This window comes from Wolffia australiana, chromosome 19, assembly GCF_029677425.1.
Source record: "Wolffia australiana isolate 7733 chromosome 19, ASM2967742v1".
Taxonomy (NCBI): Eukaryota; Viridiplantae; Streptophyta; class Magnoliopsida; order Alismatales; family Araceae; genus Wolffia; species Wolffia australiana.
This window is the reverse complement of record NC_135853.1, coordinates 3,897,501-3,922,454: the sequence shown is the minus strand read 5'-3', so window position 1 is coordinate 3,922,454 and position 24,954 is coordinate 3,897,501. Positions and strand designations below refer to the sequence as shown.

The 24,954-nt window shown below is 35.9% G+C and overlaps 3 protein-coding genes across 4 annotated transcripts; 1 reads left to right on the top strand and 2 right to left on the bottom strand.

The window, feature by feature from the left end:
- The first annotated feature begins 10,520 nt into the window (after nt 1-10,520).
- Nucleotides 10,521-14,797, top strand: LOC144715485 (uncharacterized). Its single transcript, XM_078590416.1, has 12 exons — nt 10,521-10,863; nt 11,424-11,497; nt 12,413-12,496; nt 12,606-12,686; nt 13,253-13,333; nt 13,431-13,523; nt 13,601-13,780; nt 13,859-13,926; nt 14,009-14,114; nt 14,200-14,292; nt 14,414-14,480; nt 14,564-14,797. Exons 1-12 carry the CDS (start codon nt 10,725-10,727, stop codon nt 14,653-14,655), a joined length of 1,158 nt encoding a protein of 385 aa, XP_078446542.1. The 5' UTR covers nt 10,521-10,724; the 3' UTR covers nt 14,656-14,797.
- On the bottom strand, nt 14,294-18,992 carry LOC144715486 (P-loop containing nucleoside triphosphate hydrolases superfamily protein). Of its 2 annotated transcripts, none has more exons than XM_078590418.1 (5): nt 18,684-18,992; nt 17,127-17,258; nt 16,472-16,663; nt 15,377-15,720; nt 14,294-14,603 (listed from the first exon to the last, which is right to left on the bottom strand). In XM_078590418.1, the coding sequence occupies exons 1-4, from the start codon at nt 18,936-18,938 to the stop codon at nt 15,382-15,384; spliced, it is 918 nt and encodes a 305-aa protein (XP_078446544.1). In that variant the 5' UTR covers nt 18,939-18,992; the 3' UTR covers nt 14,294-14,603; nt 15,377-15,381. The 2 variants fall into 2 exon arrangements, with proteins under 2 accessions (XP_078446544.1, XP_078446543.1); XM_078590417.1 differs by having other exon boundaries at nt 14,294-14,600; nt 18,684-18,991.
- Nucleotides 18,993-20,048: 1,056 nt separating this feature from the next.
- On the bottom strand, nt 20,049-23,168 carry LOC144715766 (SUN domain-containing protein 2-like). The gene is made up of 3 exons (XM_078590742.1): nt 23,061-23,168; nt 21,946-22,964; nt 20,049-20,418 (listed from the first exon to the last, which is right to left on the bottom strand). Exons 2-3 carry the CDS (start codon nt 22,951-22,953, stop codon nt 20,149-20,151), a joined length of 1,278 nt encoding a protein of 425 aa, XP_078446868.1. The 5' UTR covers nt 22,954-22,964; nt 23,061-23,168; the 3' UTR covers nt 20,049-20,148.
- Nucleotides 23,169-24,954: the final 1,786 nt, after the last annotated feature.

Sequence of the window (24,954 nt, the reverse complement as noted above, 5' to 3'; positions counted from 1 at the left end):
AGCAGGAATAAAGAATAACTGAATGCATACTTTTCAATTCTATAGAACCCAGATTTTAAAAATTTGTAAATGGTGGATATCTTCCTTTTACATCTACAACTGATACATTTTGATAGGCTTTTATTATGTTTTATCCTGTCTCAATCTTATTTTGAGATTTTTGACCTTTGAAGATATATTTTGTGAATGATGAGCTGATTGGCATGTCAGTTTAAATCAGAGTGTTTTAGAATATATATACATCTTGACCTAGGTTCGTCCAACCGATATTCGTCCGTCATCCAGTATCGGACAACCGTTATCCGGGAAAAAATGGGACAGTGCCGGATATCGGACGATATCCGTCTCTGAGGCGGAGACGGAGATCGGTACCGGATACCGTAGGTAGAGGGACGCAAATGATACAGAATATCGGTTTTCGATAACCGGATATCGGAATCGGTATCCGGATATCGGAACCGGTGTCGACAGTAAAAAATACAATTTTCATATCAATCTATGACTTACATACATTAGCATCGAATGGTTTTAATCTATTTCAATCTCAGTCAATATATAGAGTGCAAATTTTTTATTTTCTTCCATATGGGATAACAGGATTCGAAGTACAATGTAAACTCAAAATCCGTTATCTCACATGGAAGAAATTAGAAACCTTTCTCTGTATATATCAAATGAGTCCGACTATACATTAAATGGTAAAATACTATTTTAATCTATGCTCCCATATTTAATGGACCTCATATTTATTTATTATTTAATATAATAACACATCGTCTAATAAATAGAAGTAAAAAGTTCTATTTTCTTCCATATGGGATAAAGGGATTCGGAGTTTAACACCAAACCCGAATCCTCTTATCCCATAAGGAAGAAATTAAAAATATTTGGCTGTATATATTAAACGAGGTAAACAATCAAAAACCTCACTTATTACTCTCTTGCCGACATTAATAGCGACTCACATATAAGTTAATAATATCTTTAAGTATCCTTTCGATGTGGATATCAAAAACCGGTATCCACACCTGATATCCGATGTTGTCATACAGCATCCGTCCCGATACCGGTATCCGGTACCGGTATCGGGGGGCGAACACTATCTTGACCTATCAAGTATAAAAATATTTTAACTATAATATAATATTGTTAGCACTTAAAAATAAAAATAATAAATATCTTGATTAAACACGTTTTGAGATTGTGACTTTCAGGATGATCTGTCAGACCGCAAAAGGAACGATTCGATATTTAAGGTATAACGATATCATAAACTACGCAATATAAATATATCACAGATATTTGCCACCAAGAAAATACTTTTATGGTATACATCGAGTCAATTTGAATTGTTGCAATAATGTAGGTCAAAATATAACCAACATAATTTACCAAAATAATTTCTGGTGTTGAGATGATATATAAGCGCAATGCAAGTCAATCCTTTAGTTTGAGATGATGCGTCAGATGACTTTATTTTTGTTTTAAACTTATACCGTCATTTTAAAAAATAAATTTCAACAATTGTTATCTTCCTTGTAAGATATTTGAAGAATAATTGATACATACGATCATATCCTAATCACTTGCATAAATAAATAAGCTATTATTTTTAACAACAGTTGGACAGTGATTTAGGATAGAATTATCTTCCTTATCTGAAAATTTAAGTTTCAAAATCAAAGGTACTTTCTAAAGCCAGTTGCGTTCACAATGAAAAAGATAACATGTACTAATTCAATGCATTTCATTCAATACTTCACTGTATGAAATCCTAATAAGGAATAAACATTTTACCATGGTTGAAAACTAGTTTACTAAATACAAAAAAAATGTTAAATATGGTTTAATATCCCATTTATTACTCTAACAGATAAACCACTAACTTGAAAATTTATCAAAAAACTAAATTAGACATTTTAGTTCAATGTCTGGCGCTCCAATCATCCATCTCCTTTTTTTATGAATTTAAAATTTGAAGGAAGGATTGAGGGTAACAATTACAATATACTCCATATCATTTAATTATGTATACCCCAGATTTCCTAGGTTTCTTTGATGTAATTTCCCATAATTATCTCATATTTTTCCTCTTTTTGATAAATATCCAGAAAAATCTAGGCTTGTTATCATTGTAAGCTTGTTATTTTGAGAATGTAATCAGAGAACCCTAAAAATAATGGATGATGGATAATTTCTTTGGGTAAACACGTAATAGAATATTATAATCGAATTTTTAGCATGGATTTACTTCACCTCATTTTTGGATGACCCATTTAAAATAAGAAACACATATCAGTGTGTGTGAAATGACAAATACACTCATTTTAAATATCAAAAAACATATTTAAATTAAATACTATTTGGAATTTAAATGGATAATTGGGGGCCTCAATTTTCTTTGATCCACCTTCCTGGAATTAAGTGATCATAAACTAGAGTCCTGTACTTGATGAATCTTACCAATTTATTTTTGGAATAAAAACATAAGGGGATCCATTAACATCAAATTATAAATTACAGAAGATAAACCAGAATCCATCCAAGCTTCAATCTTCAAATGCTCATTTTTTTGATAAATAGGCATTGGTGTGGTGCATATTTGAGATATGTTAAGACTTGTAGGGCCTCAAACAATTGTACATGTCAGGGGTTATGCATAAACTGACTGAATGTGTCTTGGACTTGGTGACAATATATATATATATTTGTGTGTGTGTGTGTGTGTGTGTGTGTGTGTGTGTGCGTGTGGTAATTTTTATGGCTTGGAAGTATGGATTGATCTTGAATCAAAGAAGGGTACCCATACCATATCAGGCAGAGTGATGGTCAACTAAATCGGCTTCATAATCAGTCACTGATACCAATAGGTATCCTTCGGGAGACAAGTGTCCCCAAAATTGGTTTATCAAAATTTGGGGATTTTTCATTGATTCAAAACCAATCCATACTTCCAAGCGATTAAAAATTAACACCAAGAAAGTTTAAAATATCACATACAACGTGCCATTGATTTAACACCATCTGCCCACACTGATATGGAAATTCCTCCCCTAAGAGGTATTTGTATTTCTCTAAATCTAATAGATAGATGATACTACACATATACCTTGACTGATGAATGAAATCCCCGTCACTGGAATAATTGACATTATCATCGACAAATACTACAAGAATAACAATCCCAAATTGTGACTTCTTTTGAAAGTAGTGGGATCCACAGTGCAACCCAGAAAATTTGGTCATATCATGTTAAATTTTGATATCATGGTTTAAAGGAAGTAAATAAATTTATCTTTATTCAAAATATAGATAGAGTGAACAAGTTAGAAAATCTGTATGCATTCGAAGTGCCAATCTTTTTGGAAAAGATGGTTTATGATGTCTCAATCTAAGAAATGGATTCAAATTATTATAATTTTATCTGGGGTAAGAATTAGTATAAATAATAGGTTTAAAGTTATAATTGTAAGTCATCGGTTAAGATGATCTATGACGTGTTTTTTCTCTGAACATAGTTTATTTATGTAGTGCAGGAGGAAATGGAGGGGGATTGGTTTGCATGTTCGAATGCCAATATCAGAAGTCAATATTGGGATATATGCTGAACCAGATATTTGAAGAGGGAAATCCATTCTCCGCCTTTACTTATATCTGGATGATAATATCAGTTATCATTTACTATATTACCAATATCTAATATAAATATCCATCCCAAAATCAGCATCCGCCTTCATCTTGGGGTTAGATGATGATATCCAATATCTGTTCATGGCCATTGGTTATATTCCAAAATCCAACTAAATATATATTTTAAATAGTTTCCTTACTTCATACTTAGTGTAATGTAAACAAAATAATTATGAATACATTTAAGTTAATTAAATATATTCCATCAGGGACCAAGGATGTGGCAAAAAGAAAATGAAAAATAGCCCATAGAGAATTGAAGCCAGATTTCCCGCTATTAGAGTCAATAGGGAACAAATAGGACCGGTTTATACATAACTGTGAACGTCTACTTTCTGTCCATGTAGAAAAGTCACGCACTGCTTCCCACACAGAACCTTTTCACTTAAGACAAGTCTCTTATCCAATATTATTTTAACACCAAAAAATATATAAAATATTTTTAATTTTTTTCCGTACGGGACAAATTCCAGTTACAAATGACTTGATATCCATTTATTGATATTGGATATCCATATATAATAACATACATCTGATTCTGATAACTGGCACCATCATCCACAATAGTCCACACCCCTTTGGCGTCCATCCCGATCTGATATTGGTAATATATGTGGTATCATTTTGATACATGATACTATCATCCATACGATCTTTATTTTCCTAGATACCATATATATAATTCTCTGATATTGGATATTGTGGATATTGAAAGGTGAACCCTGGATGGGATTCACATGAAAGGTTGGAGAGTTCAAAATAAAAATTTGACACAAGTAGGAAAAAAATTGATTGCCCTAATCAAACTAAAACATTGATTTGGGTTTTCCCCACCCCCCTCATAGGGTTTCCCTACTCAAATTTTAAGGAGCTTATTTTCTCTGTAAATTGGGGCATAATATGAAAAGAATATTTTTATTAAGGGGTCAATGTAAGCAGATTAAAACGTTAAAAACCATGGCATTATTGTGGGGGTTTAAAAAAGGTGGTCAAATATTTCAAAATAAATTAAAAATGGAATAAAATACAAGATATTCTTAGGGTTTCAATAAAATGAAAATATTTATTAAATTCTGTGTGGGTTATAGATGTGATAAGATGGATCTGTTGGTACTGGTGTCTTGGTTCATCCATGGAAATCACATTTCCACGGATGCGAAAGCGTGGTCGATCGGTTCTCAATCGATCTTTAAAACAAAAATTGAAAGTACCTTTTGGGGAACTTGTTCCACCCTTGACTTTGCGGCTCCGAGATCGTTTTGAAGCCGCCCACGCGTCCGGCCTCTAGAAGTATCCACGCGAGCATTTGGCGCTTGGATCTCCACGTCTTCTTCTTCAACTCTTCTTGAAAATCTAGAAGATCTCCTCACCATGAAGACACTCTTCCTTGGATGAGTGGAGAAGAGAGTGGAGAAAGGGAGGGGCTCTCAAATCAGGCTTGCATGGGTGCTTCAAATGAGACCCATTTCCCTATTTATATTTCACTTAAGGTTTTTCTCAAAAACCCTCCAAAGTAAAATATATCCTCCAATGCCCTTATGACCTTGTGTGTGAGATCCTCTAGGCCCAATAACATTTATTGACCAACCTTATTAATTAACCATATCAACATATAGATTAATTAAATAAGGATCGATTTAACCCAATCGATAGGTTAAGTTTCCTGCCCGTGGGGTGCCAAGCTACACCTCGTGCTCTAGAAGATACCGAATAGTCTCGAACTCTCTCATGGAACCTTCACCGTCATCGGTTACCGTATATGTGTAATCCACCATCCGTGCGAGACTCTCGAATGACTTAGGGTATGGTTTATCGTCAAACCCGAATCTGTCATTCGATTAGTACTGATGCGTAATGGGGATCATTGGAGAACGCCTTCTCCAATATCCTCACTACCCTGGCCAGGAATTTTTCTACGTCGTCTTCCTCGAGTCAATCTCCTCTTATACCGAGAGCGGATGATCCCATCTTGACCACTCAATCATCTCCGTAAGCTTCTTACTATATCTGTCTATAACTTATTTGAATCCCATGATTAGAGGCTCGTAAGTCATAGTCAAAATGTAGTTGTCCACTCACGAGTTGTCCTTGGTGTCTCAGGTCAGTGGATCACTTATACAACCGTGACTTAAATCAACTTGATTGATGTTTAGGTATAATACCATTCAGGGATTCGTACTGATCAATTCAGTGAACTCTTTCTCCAAAGAGCACCCATTATCTGTCCTTAGTGTCGCCACACTAATAGCCACAAGATCATCTATAATTATCAAATAAGTAGGATCAGCTAGTGCTATTCTATTCGGATAATTCGATGTTCAACTCTACTATCCATTGAATAAGAATATTTATAATACATGTTAAAAGACCAGTGATCATTGTATTATGATCATGATTCACTTAGTCATTACACGTATTCATGGACTTCATTATAGACATCACATGGAATAATAATGAAAGTAAATATTTTATTCAATGAAGTTAAATAAACATGGTAGTGTGATTGGCTTGACGGCCACATAATATCCATTAGGATCAGTAATTATCAAAATAATAAATATAAAGTTTGCCCATTTTTCAGGGGTTAATGGAACATGATAAGTGGGATGGGAAATAAGAAAAATGAACAAGTCATTGTATTTTTATGGAATATTAAAATAGATAAGCCTAATGAGGTAAAAAAACAATATACAATTCAAGAAAATGTGTCTTAGAAATTAAATAAATGCAACAAAATTTTTCCAAAAATATGATTAGTGTAGAACATAGCAACCATCAGAGCCATCAGTCTAAAGTTCTCTTTAACATCCGGTCAATCTATACCATTGATAAACTCAAATTTGGGGTTCAAATTATGTCAGTGTTTATTATGAATTCAACCAATAAAATTTATGGACTGATGCACATGTAATAATTATATACAGTGGATGAGTGGGGTCGTCTCCACAGGGAGCATATCTTAGGAAATTGACTATCTCTATATAGTGATTCGGTAGGATGAGGAGTACATATAGAGTAAGAGGTAGTGATGTGATGCTGATGGTATGTAGAGAGGGGTGGTAAAAATTATTTAATGATGATGTGATGGTCAATAAGAAGATAATTGGGAAGGATGACATGAATATGAATGGAAATGAGGGAGTAAGACAGATGAAGACGTAAGGGAGAGCTGAAGGATGTAGGGTTTTTAATGGAGAATAGAGTGGAAAGTTATGTAATGGAAATGGGGTGAGAGTATGGGTGATGATAATAGGACGATATGAAAGTCTGTGATGACATGGATCCAAATAAAAGACGTGTTGACAAATCATCAGTGTAAGGCAAGAGACAAACCTTATGCTCCACCGAGATCAAGTTAATTTCCTGATGTAGATCGACCTCCCCACTTTTCTGTTGATGTTTTTCAAACACTTAGGACACCAATAAGCCATGATAGATCTTCAGAAACCTCAGTCTCCTTCAATCGGCCTTCCTAAGAGGAAGTGAGCCCAAAGATGCATTTTACCAATATTGGGGGCTCATTTTATAGATATGAATGAGTAGAGGAGAGAAGATGAAGCTGCCCTAAAAATTTCAGCTTGATTGGCATATATCAAGCCCTGAAGTTGGACGATTCCTGGTTCTTGATTTATTCCAAAGATTTATCTCCATGTCTTCATAGCTGGAGTCACATTGTCTAGAGTTTGTTTCTTAAAATTTACAAAGATTCCTCGATGATTGGCCCACATTTCAACATGTCGTTCTCAATCAACAACTCGTGCAGCACCATGCGGCCCTACACATGTAAGAAAAAAGAAAATAAAACAAAATAATTATTATTTTAATTATAATAAGCAAGTGCAATAGCTTTCTTAAAACACCAACGGTTTTAGGCAGATCTGCAGCATGTGTACATGTGCGCACCCCATGTACACGTGATGCCATGTATATCATGAGACGTGGGGTCACTGTCGCTGTTGTTGACTTGTCAAAATAATAAAATAAGGGAAAAATAAGAGTTTCAAAATGTGCCATCATTGTTCAACGCGACACACTTATTGTGATAAAATTGTTTGGGCCATGTCACCACATGTAATTAAAAATAATAAAAGTCATAATTAATGATTGCCCATGATGACATCATTTATCACATTGCCATAATGGTATGTTTTCAATGACTGGTTGATACCAATCATTGATGAGTATAAATAATTGGTCACCATTCAATGAAACGCATGTCATGGTAAAAGTAAGTTCTCTATAATAAATTAATCATAAAAATATTTTTAATAAATTAATATAAAATTGAAAGCCCAAAAATACAAATAAATATGTTTTATGACTTAGAAAAATCATAGCTTCATAAATATGTCGAAAAATTTAGGGAAACTCATATTTTGACTCAAAATAAAATTTTGTGCATAATATAATGTCACAAAAAGTCCCAAAAATACTTATATTCATACAATAAAAAAAATAATTATTAAAATAGTTTTATTCATTTCAGGCTTGATAACATGCATTAATAATTAATTTAATACACATAAACATGTAAATGTCATTATATTAACGTATTAAAAATGCACGTTATCAAGCATTATTATCACCATCCTCCTCTCCCCCTCAACACTTGAGTGTTTTTAGTGATTTAATGCATTCTGCCATCATCCTTATCCTCTAGAAGGTAATTATACAACAAAAGTTGAGATGAATTTCTCAGAGGGTGCACGGGTTGTGCAACATAGGTGGGCATTCCTTCGGAATCTTTACCACATCCTGATGGGATTGATGTCATATTCTCTCTTACATATATCCAGAAGATTTGTTCCCTTAAAATTTGGTCATTTTGAATTTATGAAAAGATAGAACTCAAATGAGTGGTTTGCTTTTAACAATGGAGATAAATACAGAGGACTAAAAATTATTTATGGATATAAGTGAAATATAACTTATACCCATTATGTTTGATATTTTTTTGAGGTTACTTAAAAATAACATTGAACTTAAGTATATTTAAAATTGAACTGATATAAAGAGGATTTAAGAGAGTGTTGAATTGATATTGTGAGATAATTAAGAGTGATTTGGCAATTGAATAATTTAAAATATGAGAATTGATATGAAGTACTTGCACATTTTGATATATTTTTGGAATAAAGGGATGTGAGAGTTGGCATATACTGGCTTGGGAAATAAATTGGGTACATAAGTTGGCTTGTTTATGTTCTTCATCTATTAACCTTTTGGAAAATGTTGATTTTGGAGGAAGGAGCTCCTCGGAAAAAGTATTGGCGGCTGAAGAAAGAGGTACATGACTAGCTGAATCGATATGTGGAAGCCTCAGAAACCAAGATTAACAATTTTGTTTTTATTTGTTGTTTCTTGTGGCCTCATGTATTGGGTTTGGGTTTTTTTAATGCGGATGATCGATAAAGTGATAGTGTGAGATTGAACCTCAATGATATTAAATTGATTAGGAGGGGATTAAGGAATATCTCAAACTTGTATACAAATCATTATTTCAATCTTTATCCGCTATCATCATTCCTTTGATAATTCATATTGTATTAGTAGTGATCTACTTAGTAACTATACACTATTTAATATTGTATATATTTTAGAATAAATCAAATTTGTTTGCATCTCTTAAGTTTTCCCTATCTACAATCAAATAACCAAAATAACTGTAAACTTCCTTATTAATATCACTTTCCCAGTAAATATCTAAGCATGCTATGATAACAAGGTGGATTCAGGAAACAATCCTAGAAGTTTATATGCTCTACCTGAAGATACTTCTTCTCATCCCCCTCTCATACGGACAAATAAGATGAAAACTACAATATGGAATGAAGGTAAAATACATTGTAAGGCTCTAATTGGTTTTTCAATGTATATTTAATTTGAATCATCAATGTTGAGAGTTTTTTGGATATTTTTGTCTATTCTATTCAGTATATCAATATTCAGCGAATTCTCTTTGGGATGGGCCCTTCTTCTCATACTACTTATTCAAATATGATGGTGCTTATGATATAAATCAATCTAAATTTCATTTTATGAAGCGACCTTGAATGTTTATCATGTGATATGGTAAGATATACATTTTAATATCGCACTTAATTAAAAAAATTAAACAAGACAATTCAGAATTTGTGTCCTACATAAGTTGAGGCTATAGCCATGTGACCCTTTTCATCCAAGCCAAGCTGTTGGTGTGTTAGTAGACCTCCATGTAGCAAGGAATATAGCTACGCGAGGAGCCTGTTTCACATGTTAAAATGAGCATTAGAAAAGAGAGAGTTATAAATCAAATGACATATTTTTAAAGTACCACAATAATTTGATTAGTAAAAGACTGATACTCTTCTCGTTCGATGGTTGATGTCCAAAGAGACATACTGAACATAAATATTTTCAACCCTGATGATACTAAATTATTTTGAACAGAGTTAGGTTCTCAAAGAAAGGCAAAATAAGACAATTTATTCCATATCATCAATTTCAGTAGTGTCTTTAAACTATGATGAAAATCTGTTCAGGCCTAAACTTTCTTTGATGCACTAGAGTAAATGCTCAAGAGCTCACACACACATTTTCATGTTTCCCTAAACATGACAAAATACAACTGTGGCATAAAACACTATCATTTCCTGTTCAAAGAGTCTAGGCAAACATTTTGTTCAAGATATTACCATTTATTGTTACCCATTCAATGTAATATGGAAATGTGTTTTTTTCCAAGTCAAATAAAAAACATTTCATGCTTGAAATTCCGAAAATACCCTTTGCTAGTTATCAAGTCATAGTCTTATTCGAACAGCTTTGATATTTTCTTTTTAAATAATCGTCGATTCAAGCTAGTTTGATCTTTCGGGGCTGGATTTCGATCGGAACAGTCCAACGGGAGATGATGCGGAGCAAAACCCATGAAAATAGGGAATTTTAGTGATTTGGGTTCATCTTAGATCTGTTCTTCAATTCCTGTCCTTTTCTTTGTTCTTGTTCTATCGATCGAGGTGCTTTGACGGGGGTTTTCATCCGTATCGGAGAAGATGGATGTCGTGAATAAGCTCAGAAAGCTGGACGCTTATCCCAAGATCAACGAGGATTTCTATAGCAGGACGCTGTCGGGAGGCGTTATCACCCTCGTTTCATCTGCCATCATCGTGTTCCTCTTCTTCTCTGAGATCAGTAAGAGCCTTCTTCCAGTATTCTTTCGTAAATTTTGCCTTCTTCTCGGTGGATCTTCATCACAATTTCTTACATTTGAGAATTACGGTCAATGAAACTGCTCTTCTTGGATTGGGTAATATTGATGATGTTTGGTCACTGCATGGTCCCTCGATCTAGCTTCAAGTTGTTTCTAGCGCTGAAATCCGTGTAGAAGCAGAAGAACTCTTTCGAAATTTCCGAAATTTCACTTTAGTTTCTATCTGTTGATCTCGAGCCAAGTTTTTCATTAGGGTAAAGTATATGTATAACCTATCTTCTATGAGGATAAATTCTAGCGAATGGGCCTAAACAAGTGAAAAGCTCTGATCAAGAACTGAAAACAGCTCTCCGAATTGAATCAGAACTAGTCTTCCTTGGTTTCTTTATGGACTAATTTCTTCTCTGAAGAACAATCCATGCTTTTTTGTATGTATTGGTTAGAAATTCAGCCAGGAACCCAGTATATTAACCGAATTTATATATATCATTTAATCTAGTTGAACTTCAGTACTCATCCCAAACTCTGTTTATTGTTTCAGGATTATTTCTGTATACTGCTACTGAAACTAAGTTGGTTGTTGACACATCCAGAGGGGAGAAGCTGCGGATTAATGTATGTGCTAGTAAGCGGTGCTCTTTTTTCCTAAAATGCCAAAATTTCAGTTTTTCATTGAAAAAATTTGAAATCTTTAAACTATCAGCTAGGTTTAATATAACCGCTAAATTTTAAGACGTGCGATTATGTGAATTGAAAAGATTATGGTATAATGAGACCTTAAATCATATTTGGGTCCTCTGATGATAATTAAACAAATTTCATTTTCGTGGTGAAAATTTGTTCCTTGAATAAAATTTAAATGCACTGCTGGTTCTTTTTAAGAATCCGCTAAAACTGTGGAACTACAACTATATGAACAGAAAGTAATGTGACCCAAATTTCTGCTTCTTGTTGAAAATTTTGTTTTCTGAGAATATTTTAAATCCTTACTCTATCAGTTTGGTTGGACTTATGTATCCGCCAAAAGTTAGGAACTACGATTATATGAACTGAAAATAATACGGTATAATGTGATCTTAATCCCAAGTTTCCGTTTCTGGTTGAAAATGTGGTTCTCGAGAAAAAAATAAAATATCTGAACTACCAGTTTTGTTTAAAGTATCCAATAAAGTTAGAGAACTACAATGATAAGAACTGAAAAGGATGTGGTATAATGTAAATTTAAATTCAGACATGTTTGTCTTCCGATGAGAAATACCCGAACAGTTTCTTGCTGATTTTTTTATCTGAGATTGTTTTACAGTTTCGCTTAAACTATCTGGTATAAATTGGGAACTACTGTAAGAAGGTATAATGTGACCTTAAATCCATAAATATTTTTCCTCCAACGAGAAAAACCCAATTTTCACTTTGTGCAAAATAGAAGATATGTTCTCTCCATGTATTTCTAATATTTAAATTACTATTTTAGTTTAAAGTATCCACTTAAGTTATATGTATATTTATCATCTGATGAACTTTATTTCTCAGTTTGATGTGACTTTTCCGGTCCTCGCTTGCTCACTGCTTAGTGTGGATGCCGTAGATATCAGTGGAGAACAGCATTTTGACATAGTGAGTTTAACTGGGAGATTATCAATATTTTCCTCAAAACTTTTTAAAAATTCAATATTTTACTTTTAAAAATAGTTCTGTGATTTATTTCATTATGTATATTTTTCAGAGGCACGACATTATAAAGAAAAGACTTGACATCCACGGTAATGTGATTGAATCCAGACAAGGCGGAATTGGTGCTCCTAAGGTTAGTTTATCTATTCAGTAATTTTTAGGTATTTTCTGTATTTTTTAATATTTCGTTCAAATATTTTTAGAATTTACGTATTGTGCCGGTTTTGCTTTTGCATCAGATTAGAATTTTGACCTTATTATTTTTCTTTTAAAAATGGACTTCCCCCCACGAATACCTTTTTTTGAATGAACTTTTACCGTCTTTTTTTGTAAAAATATTATTTGTTCCATATTTGTTAGCAGCTTAATTTCCATCCCAATTTGGAAACAAAATTTCAATATGATAGAATTAGGGTTATTTTCATACTTTTACCTAAAGGTTCCTATCCCTATTTAAGATTTTATTTTCACCTACTTCTAAGTTCTAACCTCTTCTCTTCATCTCTCTCTCTCTTCTCTCTCGTTTCCTTTCCATCTCTTCTTCTACTCTCAGTAGAATTCCACACAGTTCAGTAAAAACTGTAATCGAGGATGGAAACAGTATTCAATCACCAGTATTACATCAAGTGTGATCAACATGTAAATCATATCTGAAGTTTGATTTTAAAAATAATTCATCATTTCTGGTGTAATTTTCAGATTGAAAAACCCTTGCAAAGACATGGTGGAAGGCTTGAGCACAACGAAACTTACTGTGGCTCTTGCTATGGCGCTGAGACGGTTAACCATTATCATTGATCTTCTCACTTGACTTTCTCAGTTCATTTAATTATTTATCCCTTTTTCGATCTTTAATCTCTTCTTTGATGATTCACAGACGGATGATCATTGCTGCAACTCGTGTGAAGAAGTCCGAGACGCATATCGAAAGAAAGGCTGGGCAATGACAAACACAGATTTAATAGATCAGGTGCTCATTATAAGCTAAACTATGTCACTGATTAGTTATTTAATCTGATGCTAATCGCTGTTTTAATTTCGTATTAGTGTAAGAGAGAGGGATTCATCCAAAGAATCAAGGACGAAGACGGCGAAGGATGCAACATTCATGGATTTGTGGAGGTTAACAAGGTGGCTGGAAGTTTCCATTTTGCCCCTGGGAAAGGCATTCACCCATCCACTTTTATCTTCCTAGATTTGTTCTCAATTGACACGGAAAATCATAATGTAAGTTTTCACATATTTCTTTTCCATGATGCATGTTTTCACATATGCTTGATACCGTTATAAAAAATGGATTTACAGATTAGCCACAAGATCAACAAGCTGTCATTTGGGAAGGAGTTCCCTGGTGTTGTTAATCCACTTGATAGGTGAGCTTTCCCTCCAATAATTAAATAAAAAAAAACTATTTTTGGGTGCTAGTTTTGCTAATATTTCTCTTCTTAAATTCAGGGTAGAGTGGGTTCAGCGAGAACCAGCCAGCATATATCAGTATTTCATCAAGGTTGTGCCTACAATTTACAAGGATATAACAGGCAGAAAAATTTACTCAAATCAGGCAAGATTATAATCGTGACCTTCTTATCGAACTCGAGGAATTAAAATTTAAAACCCTAAAATAAAGGTCAATCCATGCTCTACAGTTTTCAGTCACAGAGCATGTGAGGGAGCCGGATGGCGGTTTCTCAAAGAGCATTCCTGGAGTTTTCTTCTTCTATGACTTCTCTCCAATACAGGTGTTCTAATACTTTTCAATTATGATATTCAGTTTTCATCCAATGTTTTTTTTTGAAGAAAATTGTTTTCTCTGAAAGGAGTGTGAATAAAATGAGGAAATATTGTGATATTACCTTTCAGGTTATCTTCACCGAGGAGAACAAGTCCATCTTGCACTTCATCACTAATCTGTGCGCCATCATCGGAGGTTGAAGAACATAAAATTCAATGCTCAGATCTTCCGAGTTTTTTGTTTTCCAAGAATCTTCATGAATGGTGGTGTTTTTCCAGGCGTCTTCACCGTCTCTGGGATCATCGACGCCTTTGTCTACTATGGCCATCGGGCAATCAAGAAGAAGATTGAGGTAGGTAAGTTGATCTAATAGAAAGAAGGAAAAAAAAAAAGAAACATAGCGCTGTTCTAAATGCCTATTTCTATCATTAGTAATTATGAGGAATATTTTCTTCACCATTAACCTTTTTGGATAACTTATTTTCTTAGTTGTCATGTACCCAATTCTGTCATGAGCATAAAATCAAAGAGCAATAGAGAGAGAGAGAGAGACAATAGGGAGAGGGATACGGGGAGAGAATGGGAAATAGAAGCTAGAGAGAAGGAGAAAGGGAGAGAGAGTGGAAGAGACTAGAGAGAGAAAGGAAGAGAGTGGGAGATAGGGACTGGAGAGAGAGAGAGTGGATGATAGAGAGAGGGAGAAATGGAGAGAATGGGAGATAGAGAGAGACTTGAGAGAGAGGGGGAGATAGAGATCAGTGAGTGAGAGGAAGAAAGGGAGAGAGTGGGAGATAGAGACCAGAGAAAGAGGAAGAAAGAGTGGGAGATAAAGAACAGAGAAAGAGGAAAATAGAGTGAGAGAAAACGACTAGAGAGAGAGAGGGAGATTGAGACTTAAGAGAGGGAGAGAGTGTGAGAGAACAAGAGAGAAGAAAGAAAGATACTGACCCATCACAGGAAATTATATCAAATTCTCTCCAAGGCACAAACATTGGAGACCAAAACTATATATTCCTAGCGCTTGCACATAAATCCATCAACAAAAGACGTACTAAAAATTGGAAAAAAAAAGAATGAATGAAAAAACAGACCTGGTTTACAAGAGCACCTTGCGCTGATGAACTCGGGCCCTCTCGGCGTCAATGATACGACCCACCAGGTCAACGGCCGTCTCAAGCTTTCCTTCGGCGTTGACCACAACATAGTCAAAATCCTTCATATGCTTGATCTCCTCCCGGGCAGTGGCAATCCTCACTAGCAGCATTTCCGTCGTCTCCGTCTTTCGGCTTATCAGTCTCTTCACTAACGCCGCTTCATTCTCTGCTACTAGGAATATGAATATGGCAGAATTTCCCAGGATTTTTCTAAGTGTAGCAGCCCCTTGGATGTCCACCCTCAGCACAATATCCGAGCCTCTGGCCATGAATTCCCTGATCTGAATTTGAATCCACCATTTATTATTAAAAGTATCATAAAAAGTGTTTTTAAGAAAGGGTTAGGGATAATCAATGAAATTGGATGGATACCCTGTTGTTTGGGTGTTCCATGATCTGAGTATGAACGGCTCTTTTATTAAATGAAATCTGTATTAAAGAATTGTAGGAAATGTGGGGTGGAGGGGTCCTACATGTGGGGCTACGTTTGTAATGATGTGGTCCTTTGTGGGCCTAAAATATTGAGGTTCTCATCTCCTTCTAAATAAGGGTTCTGATCATCATTGTTGTCCTCATCATACATTGGTAGCTTCGAAGAATGACGACGATGATGATGATGCAACATCATCGTTAACTCGCCATCTTCATTAGCTCATTGTTGATGTCAAACTAGGGTTGACGGCTTAAAATGAATTCATCATTGTCATCGTCATCATCATCCCCAAATCTAGCCATCGCCATCGTCCATCCCCAAATCTAGCCATCGTCATCATCATCTATGAGTTGGCATGGATGGATAACGATTCATCATCGCTAACGAAGAACCCAACTAAAAACCAGGAATATGGGGCAGAGTAATGAAGCTTTTTTTGGTTTTATTGTTCGACATGAATTGAATCCTCCCCTTGCCTTGCCTCCATGTTTCTCTCGTCTTTCTCTCAACTTCTATTTCCATCCTATCTCTGGCGATTTCTAAACATTAATTATTGAACATAAGGAAATAAAATGAATGACAAAAGTGAGAAGGGTGACCTGTTGTTTGGGTATGCCCTTGTACTGCCCATAGACGAGGGCATATTCCAGGAGCTCATCCCTCTCTATCATAGAAAGGAACTCCTCTTTTGTGACGAAATAATAGTCCTTTCCCTGGACTTCACCAGGTCGTTTCTCGCGACTCGTCGCCGTGACCACGAAATGCATCTCCTGGCGAACTTCTTGCAGCCTCTGCATCAAAACGACATGCACAACGGACTGAGATTTGAAATCAACAATATAGCTTTGTTATAACATATGTGTGATGAGCTATAAGGTCGTGTTCAGATGGCATGCTGCAGCTTTAAGTTTGTCTCGTGTTTGCAAACTCATAGCCTTGATAGCTTAGTAGGTTCTCCAGTAATTTATTTGTAATAATTTAAAGAAACTACAATTTTAAAATACACAGGTACGGCTTCTAGATGCATAAGTCGCATAATTTCCTAATTTACAACAATCATAATTTTATCCATTCACTTATCACAAGTCCATCGTGTATTAGTATTGTAGCACAAATCATACTTATATACTGCTGATAATACAGAAAAAAATAAACTGGATCATGGATGGAAGCCTAAAACCTGCCCATACCCAGATATATACTTCTTACGAACCCTAAAGTAACAAGGATAACAGGTTAAAGCAGAAATTATACCTTGATTACAGCATCTTTGCCAACACCACTAGGCCCACTAATAACAATAATTTGTGGGTTTGGAGCAGGTGACAGAGGATCCGAGCTGAACGGTGAGCCTATTGAGGCCTCAAGCCCATGGAACAGTTCCTCCTAGTAGAGACAGCAATGGATCATAAGGACCGAAAAATTCAGAAGGGAACAGAAATAACACATCGTAAGTCATGAAATTGAACCTTGTACAGAAAAAAATTGTCGTCACTTCAGATTACTAAGAACAAGAGTGGAAGCGATGCAATCAATCTGGTTGTTTTATAGGGAAAAAATGGCTAAAAAGATTAAGAGATCTCAAGTAGAAATCTAGAATGTCTTACTTCCTACCTATTCGTTGGGTCTACAGTAAATATATCCGTGGCTGATAAGCCACAAGGGAGGACATATCAAAGGATTTATCTCGCTACTTGGATCTCGATATATCAATTATTTGGTGAGAAGTCATTATCGGTATCTTAACAGTGGCATCCATTTAAATGGAGGCATAATGTAATTTGACAAGAATGGAGTTATTATTTATGAAAATTTTAATTTCTATCAAATAACTTTATGAAGAATTTAATACACATTATCAGAGATCAACAGGAAAAAACATATTATACGCGACGTAATTTTTTTTTAATAAGAAAACATGCGACGTCAATATTTACAAGAGAAAAAACGTAGTAGAAAAAATACGATCGTGATGGCGTAGGAGCATGACTCCTCTTTAAGACAATCCATGCAATTGAAGAGTTTTAAGTTATAATCATATGGAAACAAATAAGAAGATATGAAAAGTAATGGCAGACATTTTTCTTTATCAACTGTGATGAGGAAATGCAACATCTTTACACTAAATCTTCCATGACTACCATAAGAGCAAGGCAACGGTAGGCTAAGATCAAGTCAAAATAAGATTTTTTTCCAAATTAAACAGCATAACATTTTCGCATAACCAAATTCTTCTACAGCACAGTCGAAAGGCTTATTAATGAAATAAACAATAAACATTTTCAGCCATCAAAAAGAAAACAAAATAAATCACACGCCAAATATATTTAACAATAAAAAAAACGAGGCTGAAGAACTAGGATAACGGCGACTTAGGAGCACGACTCCTTTTAGAGAGAATCCGTGCGATTAAAGAGATTATCAAAAAATTCAGTAAACACAGAAATTATCAAAAATAAAACTAAAAGTCAGTATTAACACTTTCACCGATCAAAACAGACAAACATATCACTCGCCAAATATAATTTAACAAGAAGACAAAAACAAAGCAGAAGAACTAGGATCACGGCGACTTAAACAAGATAAACAATGAAATTATCCAAAAAATGTTTATCCAAAAAAAAAGAGTCTTAAACAGGATAAACAATGAAGTTATCCAAAAAAAAAAAACCTAAACCGCGAAGAGGAAAAAAACAACACTTCAACACTAATCTCCCCAAGGATAATCACCAGAAGGCTGCGAAACAGTAAACAGTACATTTTCCAAAGAGAACAGCATCCAAAAGAGAGAGAATCGAGCGAGGAGGATACCTTATCCGCCGTCGGAGGAGGCAAAGGAACGTAAGCGGAGCGCCTAACGCGCTCGGTTCTGCAAGAGGACGCCATGAGCCGACAGCCGAGCCGCTCCCTCCGAGGCCGAAATCGAGATCCCTGGCCGGCGTTCTTGGAAATTTGTAGCGCGCAGGGGCAGGCGTCGATCCGAGGAAGAGAAGCGAAGATCCTGCGCAGAAGCATCGGAGAAGAAGGCAGGATCTTCCACGGCGTCGCCAAGAACAACCCCCTCATCCTCCCGCCATTAACACCAACTTCTCTGATTTTTTTTCTTTCTTTTCGGATGTTGAGGATTCGACCACGAACTGGCAAAACTTCTCAGAACCCCCTCTTTTTTTTCCTACTGGTAAATACTCCTGGTTTTCTTTTGTATTATCTCGATTCCCCTCTTTTTCTTATTTTCCAGGACTCGGGAAATATAGTGCACGATCAGGGTTAGACAGTCAAGGTTTTTAGAAAAGACCTGAGCCACACCTAACGTTCGGTTGGTCAAGTTGACTAGTCAATATCAAAGTCAAAGTAGAAAATAAGTTGACTAGTTAATGAAATAACCATCCTGCTCGCATGCAATATACTTGTAAATATTTCTCATGTGGTCTTGTATAATGTGGATGCCCCCCCTTTCTCTGTCTGTTAATTATCTCTTTTTATTAAAGCACTTATCGAGATTTAGTCTATTGGATTATTCTCTATGGTCTGATGATTTTGATGACAGACGATGATTGAGATGATGATGATGATCGTGATTAATAATGATGATAATGTGACTGATGAGACATTAATGACAGTGATGATGATGGTTAATGATTGTGTAATAATGATGCTTAAGCTGATCGATGATGATAAGAACAGTGTTCTTAAGATGACAACACACAAGACATGTAATAAAGATGATGATGATGATGATGATGACGACAAAGGATATGAGGATACTGATGGATATGGTGGAGATTGTGATGATATTCATGACAAGGATGACATTAATAATGATGAAGATGCTGATGATGATCATGAGAATGATGTAATCGGTGATACGGATAAAAATGACATGGCAGTGGCCACAATGATGACGAGAATGATGGTGATGAAGATAAAAATGATGCGTCTGTTGCCGCAACGATGATGATGATAAGAATGAGGGGGATGATGATGAGAATAAAAATGATGTGATAGTGCCCACAATGACGATGCTGACGACAACAAGAATGATGCTCGTGAGGAAAAAATGAGGTGAAAATATCAAAAATGATGCCGTCAACGATGATAGTGTTGGTAATGGTGATGAGGATAGAAATGATGCGGATGACAACTACCATGATTATGATAAACATATAGAGAGAGAGATAGACCAAGGCAGCATGCACAAAGAAATTACAGATCCCACCAGGGAGAGAGAGAGAGTGAGAGAGAGAGAGAGAGATGAGCATTATGAACCCATCACCATCTATATGGGATTGGGCACAGAGCCATGGGCACGAAGACGGTAGAGGCATGTGTGCTTGGCATTGCCATGGTTGGAGAGGAAGTCCAGTCTTACCATATTCACCGTACCGACTGCCCCCGACGATATCCCCACTGTCTGCACGTTCATCTTGTCCAGATCATACATAAACTCCGCAACCGTCACCGGTGTCGACACCCGGTCCCCATCCCCAACATACCATGCTGAGATTCTGCACTCCTTCGGCGCGCTTGATCGGTCGTACCCCACGCTCTGCACACGCAATAATTACCATATTTACCATCCAGCAAGAATTTTATCAAGGATATGAAAAAGTGATGTGGACTATAACAGAAAACCGAGAGAGAAACGTTAATCCTGATCAGAGTTGGAGGACGTTGAGATATTCAAAATCATCAACATCATCCCCATGATTCAGTACAGCCATCATCATCCACTGGCGGTTCTAATGCATAAATGTCACCAACAACGGAAAAAAAATTAAAATCATAATTATGCGGGGCGGGTGGTTAAGAATGCATCATCACCATGGTCATCCATAAAATTTATCATCATCGTCGTCATCATCATCCAAATGTCGTAGACTATTTTGTCAGTGATATCAACTGTCAAAAATTGAATCATAATTAGGGCTGGTGGATGGTGACAAATTCATCATCGACATTGTCATCCTTAAATTTTGTCATCATCATCGTCATCCAAATGTCAAAGACTATTTCAACGTCATCATTCACCCAAGCCAACTGTCAAATCTTTGGACCCCAATGACCATGTCAATGATGAATTTCATTACCCACTTATGGACTAGAACAAATTCATCATCGTCATCCCCAAAAATTTGTCGTCATACAACAAATTAGATATTGTTCCTTTGCCATTGTCATCTTGCCGCCAAAACCCTGTTAGATCATCACGGCCCAGTTAGGGCTAATTTTACTAACTTATGGGCCTGAGGCCATGTACGTGTAATAGACTAATCCTAGGGATCTAATGGAAAAACTAACCTAAAATGGATTTAAATAAAGGCCCAATAAGGGCCCATTCACGGCCCACTAAGGACCCATTAAGGGCCCAATAGTGAGGGGCCCATTTAGGGAATATATTAGGTCCATTAAGGACCTAATATATGCTGGGCCTGATTTACATCAGGCCCAGCCTCCAACAGCTATAAATATAGCTGTTGGAAGTCCTTTTTGAAAAAGGAATCTCTTCTGCAGCTTTTTCCAACGGTCAGTTTTTGACCGTTGGACAAAAGCATTAACCTCTCTCTCTCTCTCTCTGTGAAAATTTGTATAAAAGGGGCATCTGTTCAGTAATAAAGATCAGTTCATTTTTGCCCCAATTTTTCTGTCTCTTCTCCACATTCTCAGAAATTCTCTCTGCAGTCCACTATCTCATCTTTTCCTTCAATTTATTACAGACCCAAATCGCAATCTTTTTCTCTATCTCAAATCCAGGACAAATTTCTTTCGTAGGGATGCAAATGATGTCAAATAAATGGAATTTGATCACGAGAAGAACCTTGCTTTTTACAGAAACGCAAGTTTTACAGAGTACTCGGCGATTTCTCACCAAACAATTGATCAAGATGAAATAAAGTCAAAATTTATGCCACGAATATGACATATATAACAGATATTCTGGTCTCCAAGAAACACTCAAGGCAGAATCTCAAACTTCAGCCCAAACCGACTAATGAAATGTTCACTCTAAAATCCACATTATTACACCTAATTGCGATCTTTTGATAGAAATTCAGAAGAAAATAAACTAAGGTACCTTTGAGACATGTTCTAGAGTTACGGCTTCTGGAATAATTGCTGTTCTCAACTTGATTTCAACAAATCCAGCGCTCCCCTGCAAGGCAAAGCATTGCCCAGGCTCCCCAAAGCTTGGCTGAAGCATCTTCTGAGCATTAGGATGAACTTCTCCTCTTCGAAATGCATTTCCAATGGAAATCCAACGACCATTTCCAGAACTGAAAGCTTCAGAATGCTTTACAACTCTAGCCCCACCTGAAGCCAGAGCAAAATCCACCATGCCCAGCCCATCAGCCGCGTGCTTCTCAATCTCATTCATAATGATGACCCTCGCTTGCTTTCTAATTTCATCGAAATTTGTTCTTCGAGAATCGTCGCCCGGGCTTGAACTAATCTTCAATTCGTCCAAGATTCTGGGAAGTTCTTCCTTGGACAGGAAATTCGAATCACTAAGTTTAATCAAGGAAGCCTCTACTCTGTCTCCTTTGGCATTCAATTCCTCGAGTTTCTTCTCAATATTGCCTCTATTTTGTTTGATAACCTTCTCCAATTCCTCCTTGACAGAGGCAATCTCCCTTTCAATCTTCCCTTCAACGACCTGTAATTGGGATTGTAAGATCTCTGTTGTCTTCTTGACATCAGTGATCTGCTCTTCCATAGCAGGAGCAGTGAATAAAGGTTGATTTCCATGGCTACGAAGATCATCTCGTTTCCAAAGTATCCGTCCCAGAAGGAAAAGAGCAGCGAGAAGAAGACTGTTCTTGATAGTAATACAGAGGATTTTCTTCCACCTCGGTTTTTCAATCTTCGAATTCAATTTCTTGCGCTTGGGAGAATGTTTTGGCGTTGAATAATTATCACGCACCGGACGGAAATCTTTACCGTCTTTGCCGAGATTTTCCCCGTCGACAACTGTTTCGACGGCCAATTTCTTCTCCGTGATCCTTTTTCTAGGATTTGACTTCAAATTGGTGTCCAATACATTGAGCGCCGAATTGGCAGCGATTGCAGCCGTTGAGGACGACATTTCTCGATCGTCTAACAAGATCAACGCCGCATATAAGCGAGAAAAATTCATGAAAAAATGAGAAAAAAGGATCGAGAGAAGGAATCGGCTACGATCGAAGATCTTACCACGCGCAAATCAAAACATCGGACTAAGACAAAGATTGGAGCAATCGCCACGCCCCGAAACTTCCCGCCCGACTTGGCAGTTATAGTCGAAGGGGCGCCAAAAAGGCGTTTCAAGTGCATGAGATAGATTAGATATATATATCAATATATAGACAGATACAGAAAGATATATATATATAGATAGATAGATAGATAGATAGATAGATAGATAGATAGATAGATAGATAGATAGATAGATAGATAGAGAGATACATAGAGAGATAGATAGATAGAGAGGGAGATAGATAGAGAGATAGATAGATAGATAGAGAGGGAGATATGTAGACATATAGACAGTTACCCTAACGGTAAATGATGTTATGCATTTACAGACATAAGTATGTTGTCCCTTTGAATATTTTTAATGTGTTTTATGTATCTTTTGAATAGGAGTTGAACAAGGAAATGACCTCCATGAGAGAGAGACACTTTACACAACAGCTTTTTTAAATTTTAATTAGTTCTATTTAATGATAATTTTAATTAGTTCTCTCTCATGAAGTCGAAGTTCCTATCATATAAGTCTAGTTAAAACGATAATTTTACATTTATAGATAAACACAATAGTATGGTGTTTGTCCAGTTATGTAGCTCTTCTTAATAATGGTATATACAGAGAGAAAATAGATAAGAACTCTTTCACCCTATAAGAGGAAACAGTACACTCCGAGGTTTCAAAGATCCATGGCAAATGTTTGAGAGGGAAATTAGCCAGATTACATAATTATTTAGTTTTGTAAAATTTATATATATTATCATGAATATTAATAGTTGTCCTTCTGCCTCATTATCATCTCATGACATGGGATGGGGAGGGATCTATCGAACCAATTTCAAAATTCATTTAAATTTAAATAAAAATAAATCCATATGCAGCTAAGCATAGGGGGATAGAGATTTAGAGATAAGGACAGAGCTAGATAGGGATAGCGATTGAGACAGCGGTAGAGATAGAGATATGGATAGACAGAGATAGGGAAAAAGATGGAGCTATAAATACATATATATATATATATATTTAAAGATATATATCAATAGATATTGAGATAGTAATAGAGATAGTGATGTATAGAGATAGATAGGGACTCATTGATGATCTCAAAGGGAAGAAAATATAAGCATAAGCCCAACCACCTTACCAAAATATAGATTTATGGTAAATTTAATGTAAATGTAGACATACAACAGTTAAGTATTCTTAGATAATCGCAAACTACACATTTATAAATATAAGTTGTCCTTCCTACTGAAAACAAGGGAATGGAACCCCATGTTTGATAATAATCTCACGATATTAAAGAAATAAGACTTGAAATTAGAGAGGAAGAAGATATCTGCATTTCGAAATACATTTCAGATAAACTGCAATTACATTTAGGGTTTGCCATTTTGGATGGAGGACCAGTCAGACCAGTCAAAACTGGGACTGTGGGTTTGCCACTTCAGGATGGACTGGCTGGTCAATCTGGCAACGGTCAAAGAGTCAAACCCAACTGGGACTGAATGTTGGTCAATCCAGCTTCTACCCTTCCCCCATTCATGCCCACTTCCCGATCATGATCGCATTTTCTTCATTCTTTCTTCTTTTTCAACATTTTCTCTTTTTCTTTCCTTCTTCCTTCTCATTCACTGTCATTTTTTTGCTGTCATTTCTTTGTTCTCTTCTTTTCATCTTCATTTCTCCTTTTTTTTCTTATTGTTTTTTTCTTCTTTTCTTCTCAGCCAATTATTTATCTTCTTCTTTTATTCTTATTTTCTTTTTTCCCTTCTTCCATGCCATTTTTTTACTTAATAAGACATTGACTAGTCAATAGGACTGTACTGGGACTGGACAAGGTCAAACTAAAACCTGGCC

Coding starts and splice junctions, on each gene's coding strand:
- LOC144715485 (XM_078590416.1), top strand. CDS start 10,725: ATGGATGTCGTGAATAAGCTCAGAAAGCTGGACGCTTATCCCAAGATC. Junction 11,498..12,412: donor GGGAGAAGCTGCGGATTAAT/GTATGTGCTAGT, acceptor TTTATTTCTCAG/TTTGATGTGACTTTTCCGGT. Junction 13,927..14,008: donor GTTGTTAATCCACTTGATAG/GTGAGCTTTCCC, acceptor TCTTAAATTCAG/GGTAGAGTGGGTTCAGCGAG.
- LOC144715486 (XM_078590418.1), bottom strand. CDS start 18,938: ATGAGGGGGTTGTTCTTGGCGACGCCGTGGAAGATCCTGCCTTCTTCT. Junction 16,664..17,126: donor GCAAAGATGCTGTAATCAAG/GTATAATTTCTG, acceptor GTTTTGATGCAG/AGGCTGCAAGAAGTTCGCCA. Junction 15,721..16,471: donor AGGGCATACCCAAACAACAG/GTCACCCTTCTC, acceptor ATTCAAATTCAG/ATCAGGGAATTCATGGCCAG.
- LOC144715766 (XM_078590742.1), bottom strand. CDS start 22,953: ATGTCGTCCTCAACGGCTGCAATCGCTGCCAATTCGGCGCTCAATGTA. Junction 20,419..21,945: donor CTCTAGAACATGTCTCAAAG/GTACCTTAGTTT, acceptor TTGCGTGTGCAG/AGCGTGGGGTACGACCGATC.